At 42.1% G+C, this 15,843-nt stretch overlaps 1 protein-coding gene across 1 annotated transcript; it reads right to left on the reverse strand.

Moving 5' to 3' along the window:
• Positions 1-10,553: 10,553 nt before the first annotated feature.
• Positions 10,554-15,101, reverse strand: ZNF22 (zinc finger protein 22). The gene is made up of 2 exons (XM_049646369.1): positions 15,023-15,101; positions 10,554-12,538 (listed from the first exon to the last, which is right to left on the reverse strand). The coding sequence occupies exon 2, from the start codon at positions 12,454-12,456 to the stop codon at positions 11,779-11,781; it is 678 nt and encodes a 225-aa protein (XP_049502326.1). The 5' UTR covers positions 12,457-12,538; positions 15,023-15,101; the 3' UTR covers positions 10,554-11,778.
• Positions 15,102-15,843: the final 742 nt, after the last annotated feature.

Here is a 15,843-nt window from a genome sequence, read left to right on the forward strand (position 1 = left end):
AGCCCACCCAGACTTCTGATCAACAGAACTGTGTTGTTTTAAGCCACTAAATTTATGGCACCTTGTTTTCTCACTGATCTTGAGTCAAGGAGCAGGTTGAGAGATAGAACCTGTACGTGTTTAGTGTCCTTCCAAAATTCATGTCCTTCTTGGAACACCAGAATGTGACCTTATTTGGAAACAGAGTCACTGTGGGTATATAATTAGTTACAATGAGGTCATGCTGAAGCAAAGTGGCTCCTTAATCCATTATGACTTGTACCTTTACAAGCAGAAGAGAAGAGACACAGACACAAACAAAAAAGGGAGAAAGCCACACGAAGGTGGAGGCAGAGTTTGGGGTGATACCAAGGAGCACCAAGGATTGCTAGCAACACTGGAAACTAAAAGAAAGGAATGGAGCCCTCAGAGCGAGACCATGGCCCTGTCTACATCTTAATTTCAGACATCTAGCCTCCAGAAATGTGAAAGAATCCTTGTTCTGTTGTTGAAAGTCACCTACTTTGTTATACCAGCTCTAAGAAACACATCTAGGACCTGTGTCTTCCTGCCCTTTTAGGTGGTCTTTGTTTCACCAATCAAAGCCTGAGCTCTTCACCAAAGGAAGCCTATGCTATCATTTCCTTAATCCAGCCTTATCTGCTAATAGGTTGTCTATCATTCTTAAGTTTTAGTGAGACTGTGGGTTTTTATCATCACAGATTTCAGCGGGAGGGAATAGGAAACCACTAGAGGCTGCTAGACAGCACAACCATCCTGACCGTTGTTGATGATCATGCATATTTTGGAAAACTACCACAAATCTCCTCTGGAACCAGGTGAGGGGCTAATTAACTAATTAGCAAGATCATAAATATTGCTAGAAGGTAAGAGAGTACTTCAATCTGTTACATAAGCTTTGCCTTGATTATGGGGCTTTGAAAGTTTAAAAGGCCAGCTCTAGAAAGGACAGGCATCTGGTCAATTTCTCTTCAATCTCAGAAAGGGAATAAAAGAATTTATGATTGTCAAGTGGTATCATTTGGAATAACATACCCTCAGCATCAGAAAGTGGATAAGGAGAGAGAAAAGAATCTGAAACATACAACAGGATACATCCTCAAGCCATTCTTCTACAAGAATGTAGAAAACATCCATCAAAATGCAAATCTGGTTCTGCTTTGTCCCTATTTTTATACCCCTCTAATGGTACAGGGGTATGCCTTCAGGATATCAGGCTACACTTCTTAGCTGGGCATTCAAGTCTCTCCATGATCTGTGCCCTTCCTAACCTCATCTCCTCTACCCCCGCAGCATTGGCTCTAAGCAGAAGCCACGCTGGGCTATGCACACCCCCTGAATATTCCATGCTCCTTTACCTCTCTGACTTTGCCCACGTTTCCACATGGACAAGCCTTCTCCTCCCCCATCCTTCTCTCACTACGCTAGCAAATCCTTCCCTGCCCTTCCCAACCCAAGGTGGTTCCTTCCCCCTCCTAGTGCCTGCTGTAGCCAGTGCAGGTCTTTGTTTTGCACACATCCCCATTCCTATGCAGGACCTTGTCTCACAGTTGACTTTTCTTCTACGCAGAGAGCTCCTAAGTTGGTTCTATGGCCCAGTGAACTCTGATTAAGATACGAAGTGGAGCGCTGACTACACATTTAGAGTTGCATCAAAGGCAAGCAGCAGCCTGGTGTCTATGTAGTGGAAAGCCATAGTGGCCCATAAAACTTAATATATATTGAGCAGGCTGTGGCTACATAACTTTTTAAGTCGAAAGAGCACACATCCTTTAAAGGCGTACCTTTCCCATTTTCGTGACTCATGTACCACAGTAACCAGATTTTATCTCTGTTATTATTTCCCAGTAAAAGGAACCAAGATCCCTTGGAGGAAAACGGATTCTATGGCTCAGAAAAAAATCACAGTGGGTCTGGACTTACCAATAACATGAGGTGAGGATGCTTTCAAGAAGTCAGGGGGAGGTGTTCCCAGTAGGGAGGATGAAAACTCAGAATAAAACTTAGGATGAATTAGAACAAGTTAAGCCAGGGGGCACCTGGGTGGCTCAGTCAGTTAAGCATCCAACTCTTGATCTTGGCTCAGGTCATGATCTCATGATTTGTGACGGTGAGCCCTGAATTGGGCGCCGTGTTGACAGTGTGGAGCCTGCTTGGGATTCTCTCTCTCTGCCCCTCCTGCTCTCTCTCTCTCTCTCAAAATAAATAAATAATTTTAGAAAAAAGAACTAGTTAATCCAGTGTAAGGCCATGAGTTAATAAAATATTGAAGAGTTCATATTATGTGATAAAAGAGTAGTCGTGATCTCAAAACAGAGGAGTGTAATCGGATGAAAACAAATTTTTTTATTTTAATAAGCCTCAGAATATTAATATAAGGAATTTTTCTCCTAATTATATGTTAGTAAAATGGTTTTATGTGTATACATGTATTTATATGTAAGAATATACAAATATGTATTTTTTATCTAAATAAACAGGAAAGAACAAAATAATGTGTTCAGAATAGTAATATGCAGTCTGAAGGGCAAGTTACAAAGCATATCTTTAATAATTCTGCCACAAAGAGTAAAGTTAAAACTAGTGTTTGAGTTAGCTTAAGAAGTTTAAGGGAAAACTGACTATGAACTTTTCTCAATTTAAGTGTGAGGTTAAAAACAAATTTAAATAAATTTGCTCTTATTACTTCTGCATAGATATTACTTATTGGAAGTCCTCAGAAGACTTGATGTGATAAATGTGAACATTTAGTAGCATTTTTCTGTGAGAATGGATACAAACATAATACGAAAACATATACAGAGAGATGAATTATTTTTTCTTTTAAAGTAGTCACATCAGAAAGTATGTGCTCACTGCAATGTTTCCATTACCTAAACTATTGTTAGATTATTCATTTGGAAATTTAGAAATTGTTTTCAGAGCTAATTTATAAGTTTTAAGAATATAAGTCCTATTCTTTTATTTTTTTTCTTTTCTTGTGTCTTTTCTGTCTCTTCTCTCTTCTCAATTACCCTCCCCACCCCCATCCCTTCATTATAAATGGCGTTCCTCCTTCCCCTTGCAAAACACATCCATTAAAGATGGGAACGAGCACTGTCATCACAGTTAGCAGGCAGATTGTGGCTCGAGCTGAGAACTTCCGATGGCAGCCTCTTAAAGATCCACCTGTGACCCTGAGATCCCTGGGGTTGCCCTGGCTGACCATCCTTCCTACGACCTAGTGGTTCAATTCTTTCTTTAGCCATCTTTCCTTACATCTCTTTGTTTTGTTGTGGTTAGCCAAAGTTGGCTTTGGCAGCCTGCAGCTATAGAGTCATAACTGAGACAACCGATTTACTTGTCAGACTTGACTTCATTTGATGGTTGGGAAAACTTAGGGTCCGAGAGGAAAAATGAATTGCCTAAGGGCATGTGAATATTCCACAACAGAACAGGATCTGGAACTCAGGACTAATCACTCCAATTCAGACATAATTTCTCTTATACTATACTGCCCCTTATATTCAACACCCCCTTTCCCTCCATACCCACCCCAGGTGTACCCAACCGCTGAACACAAATAAGTTCCCATACATGGACTCTGTGATAGAATTCAGCCCTTTAGAAGTTGGGGAAAGAAAAGCACAGGGAGAAGGATTGGAGGAACGAGTACTAGATGAGATGGTATGTTTATGAAATGCAATGCTCCTTAGGACTTCTTGCCCACCAGGCAAAGGTGACAAAGGCATTGCTCTGGGACACACACCCCCACCCCGACTTCCTGTTTCCCCAGACTGTCCTAGTCTTGCTACAGAAATGTAATTGGCTTTACATTTATATTTTAATTGTAAATATAATGCATGTACATGCTCAAAAGTCCAAACTCTGGAAAGCAAACTGTTCTTCCAGCTCTAAAGCTCTGGCATCAGTCTCTACAACTGCATTCAATTCTCCATGGGGTCTAGCCTTGCCTTTGAACCTTCCTGTCAGTGGCCTGTGCTGCACAAATTCCTTGAGAAGAGTTTTTCTGAGCAGAGGGGTGGATGGAAGCATGGTGACTGAAGGGAGAATGCCAGGTAAGGAAAGGGGAAAACAAGCACGGGCAGATCTTTCAAGGAAAGCAAAGAAGAGGGGAGCAGAGAAAACAGCTATGGTTTGGTTAGCAATCACTTCAGGTGATTTCTTTTCCTCTTCTGCCAGGACAAGAAAGGTACCTACTTATCCCTCTGTGCCTTAGAAGTAATTTAATATCCAAGTTACAGAAGAAATGGAATGACAGTCAGGTAATTTGACTGAAATGTGCTTAATCTTAAAAATTATGTTTGTATTCCCAAGGACACTTTACTGAATCCCAGATGACTGCAAAGAGTGGCCTCAAGTTTTCAACATTTTGAGTATGGTATTTTCAAAGGAAAATACAAATTGAATGTGGATCAGCTACAGTCTGGTTTCCATTATGTCTCCTTTGCTCCCATGCAGTGACAGTTCAAGGAAGTACAAGAATCCAAGTGTCCTAGGGGCTCCTGGGTGACCCAGTCAGTTAAGCATCTGACTTTGGCTCAGTCATGATCTCACAGTTCATGAGTTCAAGCCCTGTGTCAGGCTGTGTGCTGACAGCTGGGAGCCTGGAGCCTGCTATGGATTCTGCCTCTCTCTCTCTCTCTCAAAAATAAATAAACATTAGAAAAAAAAAAAAAAGAATCCCAGTGTCTTAGAACAGTGAAGACTTTTGTGACGGAGTACCTTCTGTTTCCTTTGCCCACATGGTGCCTTCATTGGGTGGACATATTTCTGAGTCTACGGATTTAATTTGTTGGTTTTCTTCAGTGGTGAAAATCTCCTCAAGAGCACTTACTAAACATGTTTCTGTACGAAGTGAGGCAAGCAGACCCCTGAAAATGACATGGGGTCCATCTCCAGCTCAAACAAAATCCATGAGGACATCATGAAAAATAAGCCCATGAATGAATACTTTGGCTGCTTCCATATCATAGCTATTATAAATAATACTCAGCCTTGCCCCCTTTTTTTCTGGAACACTTTCCATGGAATACAGTCTTTAACCTGCATTAATATGCTATATAACTTTCAACATCAAAGAAAACAAGGGAGTGTTTAATGAATGAAATGAGGAAAGAGGATTGATATGTGTAATCCTGTCCTTTTGCTGGCTGGTCTCCTGTTGGCTTGTGAGGAGGCCCAGCCAATAGAGGGCAGCAGCAGCATTTTGTTTCATGCTCACTTCCAGGGTGAATGCTGTGTCTACTGCCAAGAATGAGACCATAGTCGTCACCAAAGCTGATTAGACCTTTGGTCCCACTGAAAGACTTTCCTACAGGAGACTTCACCATGCTCTCCATATTTGTGAGCCATCAGAGTGCAGCCCTTTGCCTCTCCCCAAACCACCATTCACTTTTTATCAAAGTCTGCAAGAAAAACCATAGACATGACTTGTAAAATTGTCCTTGGAGTAGCAGAGTTGAACAGCCAAAAGGTCCACAGAACCAAGGTAAAACAGAACCTAGTTTTGGATCCGTTTGGTTTTCAAAGGGCAAATAAATCCATACTTATGGGTGTCTATGCAACTAAGGTAGATCCAGCCAGAGAACCAGAAGAGCTGGAGGCTGTGTATAGAGTCAACACTCATTCCTGTTATACTCTATTCTGGCAAGTCTCCTCTCTCTTTGAGGTCAAGGAGGTTGGGACTGTTACTTTTATTTTTGATAGCCATAAAGGTGTATCCATTTCACATGATCTAGGATGGGATAACGAGATGTTTAAAAGACATCCAAAAGGCCATGGACCTTTTGGTCCGGTTTGATGTTGAATAAGTTACTTGAACTCTCAGAGTCTGTTCCTTTATCTAGACAATGGGAATAGTATCCCTTGCGAGCTGAATTGTGTCCTCCCAAAATTCATATGTTGAAGCCTTAACCCCCAATGTGAATGTATTAGTAGATAGGGCTTTTAAGGAGGGAATTAAAGTTAAATGAGGTCATGAGTGTGAGGCCCTAATCCAACAGGACTAGTGTCCTTATAAGAAGAGACCCAGGGAGCTCTCTTCTCTCTCTCACCCCCTCCCCTGCATGCACAGAGGAGAGGCCACGAGAGAACACAGTGAGAAGATGGCTGCCAGGAAGCAAGGAAGAGAAAACAGAAAACAACCCTGCCAGGACCTTGATCATGGGCTTCCAGCCTCTAAAATAAGAAGACAATGCCTGTTATTTAAGACACCCAGCCTGTGGTATTGTTATGGCAACCCAAGCAGATTAAAACAGAATCTAATGTATGTAAAGCATCTAGCACAGGGTGGTGCAAAGATGAATTTCATTCCTCAATATCTTCCATGCTTAGACACAGATATTCAATTTTCTATTACAGTTGTTTACCCAGATACTACCATAAACATCTCAAAATCAGTATCTCTTAAAACAAATTCATCGTCTTCTCCCCAAACCTCCTAGTCACTTGGACTGGAAACCACTGTGATGTTTCCTCTCTTGCTTGCACCTCAAATCTGTTGTGTCTCAGGCCTGTCCATTCTATCACCACAGTATCTCCTTACAAGACTTCCCCACTCCAGATCCCCTTTAATTTCTTCCTGCGTGGACTACTCTAAGAGTCCTCTTGACTCTCAGTGCCAGCAAATGGTCTACTTGATTAACGTCTCTACCTTTCAAATCATCTAGATAACATTCTGTCCAAATTACAGACTTAAAACTCTTCCAGAAACGTCAGACTTTCCAATTTTGGAGATCTGGTATCTGGTATTTCTTGGTCATAAAACCAATATTAAGTGTGTGTGTGTGTGTGTGTGTGTGTGTGCGCGCGCGCGCGTGTGTGTTAAAGTCTGCAAAGTCCTTAAAATGCTCCAGATCCGGCTTTAAGGTGAAAAACGCAGAGTGTTGGGTCATTTAAAAGTTGGAAATGGTGGTTTCCTAAAATGATATAGACTCTATGTATATGTATTTTATAACTCCAAAGAGCATAAAAGAATTTGGGTCATTAAAAAATAATCGTCCAATTAGGGGAAGGTGAAGTAAGTGGGTTTTCAGGTCCCTTAAGACCATGAGAATCTTTTTCCTTAAAGGTTGATGCCATTTTATACACATTCATTCATTCATTCATTGAACAAATATAAGTGTGTACTTTGTGCCAGGCTAAAGAATGAACTACACAATGAGCCAGGACCTCCAAGAGGATAGAAAGTTTGAAGAAGAGGATAAGGATGGCAGATAGGGGAAGAAAAGTTCTATGGGGGACTCTTCAGCTAGGTAGGTATGATAGCTGACAAGTAGGCTAGCAACTTTCCAGAACTAACTTCTTACCTCTTTCTCTAACCTTCTTTCTGTACTTCCCTCTTACCATTCTTCACTAAAACTTTGACTTGATTGACTACTGTAAGCCAGGAGCTCACAGTCTAGTAGGAGAGAGGAAGAATGAGAGAGATTGAAACATGGATCACTACACTTCAGTTTAAAGGAAGAGCATCTAAAGAAGGTCCAAGGTTGACATCCTGGGTGGTCTACCTCTCAGAGTAGGTACTGCAGGATATTTGCAGGATAAGCAAAGCTACAGAGCAGTTTGGAGTTGCTGTCAGTGTGGGGCAGGGAATGGAAGGAGAGAAGATTTGAGGCCTGAGGCAGGAAGGGAAGCCCTGTAGATCCAACTAGTCAGTTGTGTCTCTTCCAGGGGAGTTTTTCTTCTCACCAACGGGGTTGTTCTCCTTCGTGGGTTCATCACCTTCCAACCTACACTCTAAAAACCTTTGTGCATTTCGTCTCAAACTGTTTCACTCTTAAAGTAATATTTAAGGTTCTTCTGGAGGCCCCAGCCTTATCTCCCACATCTCTTGGATAAAACTGGACTGTTTGTTAATAAAGCAGCCGCTCGCTGTTCGCTGGGCATTCTTCTGTGTTTTGCAGCTTCGATACCATCATGCAGCTGGGACTTTCCCCTCCATGCTCTCCATACACACAGAGGCTTCATATTCTTAAAATTCTAGTCCAAGTGTGGCAAACTGACAAGAAGGGTTGTGACTTTTAAAATCTGGATTTCTCTTGGAAAGTCAAGAGCTGGTAAGTCTGGGCCTGAATCTCTATATGGCAACAAGGGGTTGAACCTGAGTCGGGTTATCTTTTGGAGGGGACAGGCACCCATTTACAGGACACATGTCTTTGGCTTCACTCATTACATTAGCTGCCTGGCCTCCACAGCCTTTTCGGTTCCATTCCCTAATATAAATGTCATTCCTTTCATGATTATTTCCTTCCTTCTTGTACTAGATGTAAATTCTCCCAACTTGAATAGCATCACACTGTATATTCATCACCTGTTTTCAAATTACTTAAAAAAAAAAAATGTAACCTCCCTTTACTCCCAGTCTTTTATACATGGCCAGTACCTACTTTTATACATGGCCAGTACTCAACAAATTTTTGTTTCCTCAACAAAATGAAAGCTTCTCCTTCCCCGATATGGAGTATAATCATTGTGTTTGTGGCCATGCACTTTTATTTTGAACAGGTACTCCCATTACTTGTCAAAAAATTAATGGATTCTAAAATTTCTCTTAGAAATTCAGATGGTCCTTGCCCTTTTTAGGCATCTCTTTCTCTCCCAGGGTCTTGCCTCAATCAAAGTAAAAGAGAACTCACCTTTAAATTTATGGGAGTAATACTTTTGCCACTGACAATTTCAGATTGATAGAATAGCTTCTCTGTCTCTGGCAGTCTAATAAGCTAATCAGTAAATTCTAAACAATGTCCCAGGCACCATGCTAAGCTCTCTGCCTGCATTTGTTCATTTAATTCCATCCACAAGTCAACCATAGGCATCTTCTCCAATTTAGGCAAGGGCAATTATTCAAACTGCCCAGTTGCTAGGTAACTAAGATGTAAACCTAAGTAGGTAGACCCCAGGACCATCTTCATCATTAAATCCTGCCCATCCTTATCAATGAATAGTACTATGTATCTTAGGATTTTATGTGAGCACATCACTACCCTCCAGTAATGGGTTATAGTAGTTCTCAAAGTGTGTCCTAGACTGGGGTGCCTGGGTGGCTCAGTCGGTTGAGTGTCTGTAGGACTTCGGCTCAGGTCATGATCTCATGGTTCATGGGTTCGAGCCCCCCATCTGTGCTGACAGCGTGGAGCCTGCTTCAGATTCTGTGTCCCCCTCTCTGCACCTCCCCGGCTCATTCTCTCTCAAAAATAAAATAATTGTAAACATTAAAAAAAAAAGTGTCCTAGACCAGTATATCAGCATCACCTGGTAGTCTGTTAGAAATGTAAATTATCTGGCTACAACCCAGACCTACTGGATAAGCAATTCTGAGAACAGACTGAGGAATGTTTTAACAAGCCCTCCAAGTGACTCTGATGCACCTTGAAACTGAGAACCACTGGGCCAGAGGAACGGCCCTTATGCTCAAACAGCACCCTGTGCTTGCGCTCCTAGTTTAGTTTCCCAGTTCCTCTACCCAACTACTCATTTAACCAAAGTTCCTTTAAACTAAGGGTGTCTCGATTGGGAAATGACTGAATAAACGAATGTGGAAGGCAAAGACATTGAACAACACCGCTTACTCACTAGTGTAGGGCGAATGAAATTTCAACAATACTTTAAAAAAACACCTTGGAGCTTTTTTTCCCCCTCTTCTCCAATACAACATCCAGAGACTGTATAAGAGAAGAACCTGCCAGAAGGATAAAAGGATTCAGTTTAGTAAACGTGAGTGAAGGTAGAGATTCAGCAGAATATTGAGGGGCAGCATATTTTCACATGAGACGGTGTTTAAAGAGGCAGTGCCTGTCAGATTTACATTCTCCCGTAACTCAATTTCTAGCAGGGGAACATATCCTTTAATCAATTTAAAGCAGCTGTGATACTTCTCTGGTAAGATGTCACAAAAGCAGATGAAGGCTGCCGCCTGTACGTTAGGTCCTACGAAAGGCCACCATGTTATTGACCTATTTGCTTCCAGTTTTAGGGCTCTGAGAAGACATGCATACCACAAACTGGGAATACACAAAAGTCTGAAGAGGATTTGCTTTACTTTTCTACAGGATATGGAAGTCTCTTCAGGGTAAAAATATAAACTATGAAATCTAACAATATACAGAGGTCTTTCTATTGCAGGTTGCTGTCAAAATTGGCAAATTCATTAAAGAAAGTGGTGTTGGTCCCAGACAGAAGTTACTCCAGACACAAAACTGCTATAAATAACACTCCTCAGAATGGCCCCAGAGCCATGCCCCTACTACAAAGTGACTTGGCTGTGATTCAGGGGACACTTGCTAAGCAAATGATCAGGGATCGAGTCTTTTGTAGAAGATAACTACAATCACCTGGTACTCACCACTCTGTGGATATTCTGTTGAATGAAACTGTTGTCAATAAGGCATCTTCTATGACTTGCACTCAAATGCAAGGCCAGGAGGGAAGCCAAGTTCAAGCTTGAGGAAATAAGAAACAGGCAAAACAGGGATTCTTCCAAAAGCTCTGATTTCTACATGTTGCCTAAATCACTGAAACAATTTCCCAGGAGCAAAATAAACAGAAGGTGGTCGTATGCAAAATATTTCATTTTCTTTATTTTTATGGATGTCATTAATACAGCAGGAACTGGTATGATTACAAAAGATACAAAAAAATCAGAAGAATGTTAGCTTTCAATAGAAATTAAAACCTGAGCTGAAGGCTGATCAGAATGTCTGACACTTGGCACTGTCCTGACGAAAGTTAAGAAACAGGTTTGCTCAACTTCATAAATAATTCGTATCGACTCAGAGGAAGTTAACTTACATTTCAAAATCTACACATTGAGCTACAGATGCACGGACACTGGAGTCAAATGACTTTCACTGTCGACAAGCATTTGTTTAAGATAACCAGTGTTACCTAAAACTCTCCAAGGGGGAAAGCAGGGAAGCGTGTAAATTGTAGATTTCTAATTAACAAGTTGAGATGTGCTGGTAGGATATGGTTTAATTACTTATTCATGTAGATCTAACAGGCTGGCTCAGTTTGTCAGAGGGTAAGCGAATGCCGAAAGCCAAAGGCATGGGGACGGGTGAACATGAAGCCACCCCAACTTCTCAGAAACAAGTGGCACAGTGTAACACCATCTCAAAGAACTGTGCTAGTGGGAATAGGAGACTTGTGGTCTACTTCAGTTCTCACTTTGGCTTCTAGAGGATCTCTTATTAAGCACTGGGTGAAAGACAGGGAAATTCAATTCCTTTTATTAATAAGTGTCCATAAGCAGGAGGGAAAAACAAAAGCTAAGTGAACAGGAGTACATTTTAATATGTTGAGTCTTGAGTCATACTTACATACCAAATGGTTAATATACTACAAAACTTTACAAACATAAAATCTCCTCATCGGCTGCAGAACTTCCACACTAACGGAATTAATTTCTTCTCCCTTTTAATTACTTCCACAGAAAGTCCTAAAACTGAGGAGTCACTAGAATACCTGCACTTTCACACGTGCCATTAAAACATAGTTATTTTTGTCAAAATGATGCAGGAAGCAATTATCACATGAGGTCAAGGATCTTATATTCTCTCAAAACATAGTTTCGGGTTTTTGTCTTCCAAGTTACATAAAAAGAAACAAGACCAGCTGGACTTGTAGTTTTTCTCAGCCCAAGGTCATTAAACTCCCAATGTCTCCATGCTAGGAAAGGATACAGTATTTAAGTGCTCTATTACAAAATATCTCCAGTTCTAAAAGGGACAGCTTTTATTTTTGTATTTAAAAGAAGGCTGAAGCAGTGCCCTTTACTCAGCGGAGACCAGCCACTGACTTCCTACCTGTACCAGCTTTCCAAGATGACACTAAGTGAGTTTTTGCCCTAATATTTTTGCCCCGGGTTTTACGAGGTTTCTCTTCTTTGTGCACCTTCATGTGCTGCCTAAGATGAGAGCTCTGGCTGAAGCATTTGCCACATTCACTACACTGGTAGGGCTTCTCCCCTGTGTGGGTTCTCTGATGTTGAATAAGGTGGGAACTCTGGCTGAAACATCGGCCACACTCATCACACTGATAGGGTTTCTCTCCAGTATGAATTCTCTGGTGTTGAATGAGATTTGAACTCTGTTTAAACCTTTCTCCACACTCATCACATTTATAGGGCTTTTCCCCAGTATGGATCCGCCGATGCTGAATGAGGTTAGAGCTCTGAAAGAAACTTTTCCCGCAATCGGCACATTTATGGGATTTCTTTCCGGTGTGAATCTTCTGGTGTTGAAAAAGAGTTGAGCTCTGACTGAAACTCTTTTCACATTCAGTACATTTATAGGGCTTCTCATCCAACCTTCTTCTCAGTCTACTCAAGCTTGAGTCAAATCGAACAGTCATTCCCCATTTTTGCCGCTGCCGGCCTGTTTTGCGTGGGTTCTCATAAGCTTTTCCTTGGCTTGAGCTCCGAGAAATACCTCCCTTAGGTTTTCCTAACCTCATGGTGATGAGCCAGATGTACTCTTAACACTCTGCTCTGTTCTTCTGAAGTTTCACCTCCTAGAGCTCCTCAGCTCAGAATTTTCTGCGTAGAAGAAAAAAATAAAAGCCAACTTAGATCATTTGTTAATTATTCAACTTTAATACCTCTTCAACCCACTAAAATTGTATCCATGCTTAAATTAACAACGTATCCAGTACAGGGGTGCCTGGGTGGCTCAGTTGGTTAAGCGTTGGACTTCGGCTCAGGTCATGATCTCGCTGTTCGTGAGTTCGAGTCCCATGTCGGGCTCTGTGCTGACAGCTCAGAGCCTGGACCCGGTTTTGGACTCTGTGTCTCCCTGTCTCTGCCCCTCACCCCCTCACACTCTGTCTCTCTCTCTCTCTCTCTCATAAATAAACATTAAAAAAAGTTTTTTTTTTTTTTTTTAATGTATCCAATACATATGAAAGACAATTCTGGGGGAAAAATACTTGAAAAATAATTCTAATAATTCCTAAGGTTTCAACTTAATAAATATCCCCGAATTTTGACCAAATTTACCCATGGAGTTTTTGTCTGTTGAGACATGACAAAATAAAAGTGATAATGTGAAATATATGTTTTTATTAGGCATTGTCAAATGGATATATAATTCTGAAGGATGAAAAGGCTGAGACAAAATAATATCTTCATGGGAACAGAAGAAATAATTCCAAAAGACAATCAAAATTTGGGTAATAGACTATCATTACATTTTAGTATTTACTCCCATGTTAAAATTCTACTTTCTTACTGGTGACTACATAAGGCATCCAAATGAAAATGAAATGACAAATCATACTACTTTATTAAATATTTTTGTTTATCCTTACTTGGTTAGCCATTCTACTTTCACTGCGTGAATACTACTTGGCTTTAACTTTGTAGCATAAATTGCTTTGACAGTAGGAGCTCCTCTCTAGGGAGTGGCAAGTTTGTGAATCAATTCAATAACACGGGATGAGAAAAATATAAATGAAGAGACGCTTTAGTATTTTTTCTAGATTCGAATGATCCAAGAAAGAGGACAATTCTTTGAAAATTTGAAACAAGGGAACTGTTTTTGGAGAGAGGAAAAAAAAATTTCAGAAGAACTTTTAGTGGACAGTGGAATAAAACGGAGTAGGAAAAAAGCGGGGTGAGCAGGGCACAAGAAAAGGAAGGGCGGCAAGTTTACATGCAAAAGTAGGACAGAATTTTGTAAATACCCAAATGCTAGGAAAATTCAAATAAATGAATTTCATCTATTTAGCTATTTATTGAAATCATGGCCATAAACAAGTAAGTCACTAACTCCAAATAGGTGACAATGTGGGATAAGATGGGCTACAAAGGTAATAAAATTATTGGAACTATTTTCCACATCTTGTGTCAGAAAGTAGACTTTAAAATCAGAATAATTACTCTGGGTCTCTGCATACAAGCCTATAGAGCAAATAACTGAAAATACAAATTACATCACTGTTCTTGCTTTTCCTTCATCTCATATTGTATAATTGAGACTCTAGGCCTGGAAGTGCTGAGGACTTTATTTGGGATATTTAATAATTAGCTCTGTTTTAATTACGGTAAGTATCAGAAAGAGCAAACTGCACACACTATCAATTACTGAGAGGGCACCACTCATTCCTTTAGTGAATATTTACGGAGTATCTATTACAGAATGTATCTACTTACAGAATATCTATTACAAGGAAACATTTGTTAGGCACATGGTCTTGTGTTCAAACAACAGCTATAATGGGACTTACACATTGAAAAAAGAAATCATTTTTCATACTCTAGAAGTCAGATCTGGTAGGAAACTTTTAGACTGTGCAATCCACCCAGAACACTACAGATGAGAAAATCATGCTGAGAGGTAGCCTGTGATGCCAGAGACTGTGCTATGATATTTCATTCTCGTAGCAGCTTCACGCGACGATCTCTATTTTACAGCTAAGGAAAGGCAGGCATACTTCGGCCAGGCTCCCAACCCCTAGCAGCCAGGCCCCAGAGCTCATGCTCTTCAGTGGAAGACCCGAGTGCAGCCACAACTTCTAACACCAAGTCCAGCGCTCCGCCCCGGTGCTCAGCATAATTCCTCGGCGGGTGGAGGTATTAAGGTAAACCCGAGCGATGGGAACTGTAGTCGTGCGAACACGCGTACCGGAGCGGGCCTTGCTTTCTCTCGCATAGAACTGGGAAGACAATAAGGCTGCTACATCATCAGGGTGTTAGAGGTGTAAATGAGTCAGTCTCTGCGGGTCGCCCCTAACAGCCCTGTGCTACCCAAGCGTTTGTTCAAACTAGTTAGTCCTGAAACGGCGATGGCCGGCGTAGGGGATGCGGCCCGACTCGCAGGGACTCCCGCGCAGGCCTCCGCCCTCCCGAGGCCTCCGCCGGCCGCTCCTCGCAGGCCCGGCCCGCCCAGCTCCCTCCGCCCCCGCCCCCGCCCCGTGGCTCCGGGAGCGGGGGCCCGGGTCCGCGCCACCCCGCGGCGGCCAGCTGGCGCCAGAGCGGCCTCCGAGCACCGAGCACCGGGCCTCGCGCCCCCGGCCCACTCACCGTGCCGCGGGCCACCGGCCGCCACCCTGGCTCGCTCACTCGCTGGGCGCCCCTCGCGCCGCCGGAAGTGAGGGCCGCGCCGTCAGTCGGCGCCGAGCTGCCGCTCTAGGAACGCGGTGGGGGCGACCCTCTATGGTGCTGGGCCCACCGGAAAGAAGGAACCCTATGCTTCTCCTTGTTTGTTTCCCGCTCTCGCCCCTCTGATGGCATCCGGAGGCCGCCGGGACAGCAAGACCTGTGGCGGGGCCCCTTTGTGGGCGCCCAGCGGCCTACGGGGCCAGCAAACCGGAGCCCGATCAGTCAGGGCTTTCTTAAGGCAGCGCCGGCCTGCCCGACCCCCTAGACCTCATTCTTCCTACAAGTATTGAGCACTTATGAATTATAAGAGGTACTTCTGGAGAGCCGAAACTGTTACCGATAGTTTTTCATGAGTCACCTGTGTTAATTTTTTTTTTTTTTTTTTACCAAGTAAATGTCAAGATTTTTTTTTTTTTAATTTCAGGGTAATTTACTGTCTTATATTAGTTTCAGGTAAATTTTAAGATCTTGATTTGGCTTTGTTAAGCAATTCATGAATGGGCAGCATCCTATCTGGGAAGTAGAGACGCTCCAAGGAGTTGTAACAAAATGGAAGATTTTTATAGGAAGGAGGGACAATAAATTACCAGCAAAAGAAAAAAAGTGTTGTTACATTTTTGGGGGGAGGGAAGGAAAAGCAGGGTTTTTGTCATGCAGATGACCTCACTAGTGCCCATCAGGAAATTTCAGGTATTAAAAGGCCACAGTCCTGGGACAGATTGAAACTAATTAAGTCTTGAGTT

The sequence above is a fragment of the Panthera uncia genome, chromosome D2, assembly GCF_023721935.1.
Source record: "Panthera uncia isolate 11264 chromosome D2, Puncia_PCG_1.0, whole genome shotgun sequence".
NCBI classification, from domain to species: domain Eukaryota; kingdom Metazoa; phylum Chordata; class Mammalia; order Carnivora; family Felidae; genus Panthera; species Panthera uncia.

Bases quoted from the DNA above. Each gene is read 5' to 3' on its own strand.
- ZNF22 (XM_049646369.1), bottom strand. From the start codon at position 12,456: ATGAGGTTAGGAAAACCTAAGGGAGGTATTTCTCGGAGCTCAAGCCAA.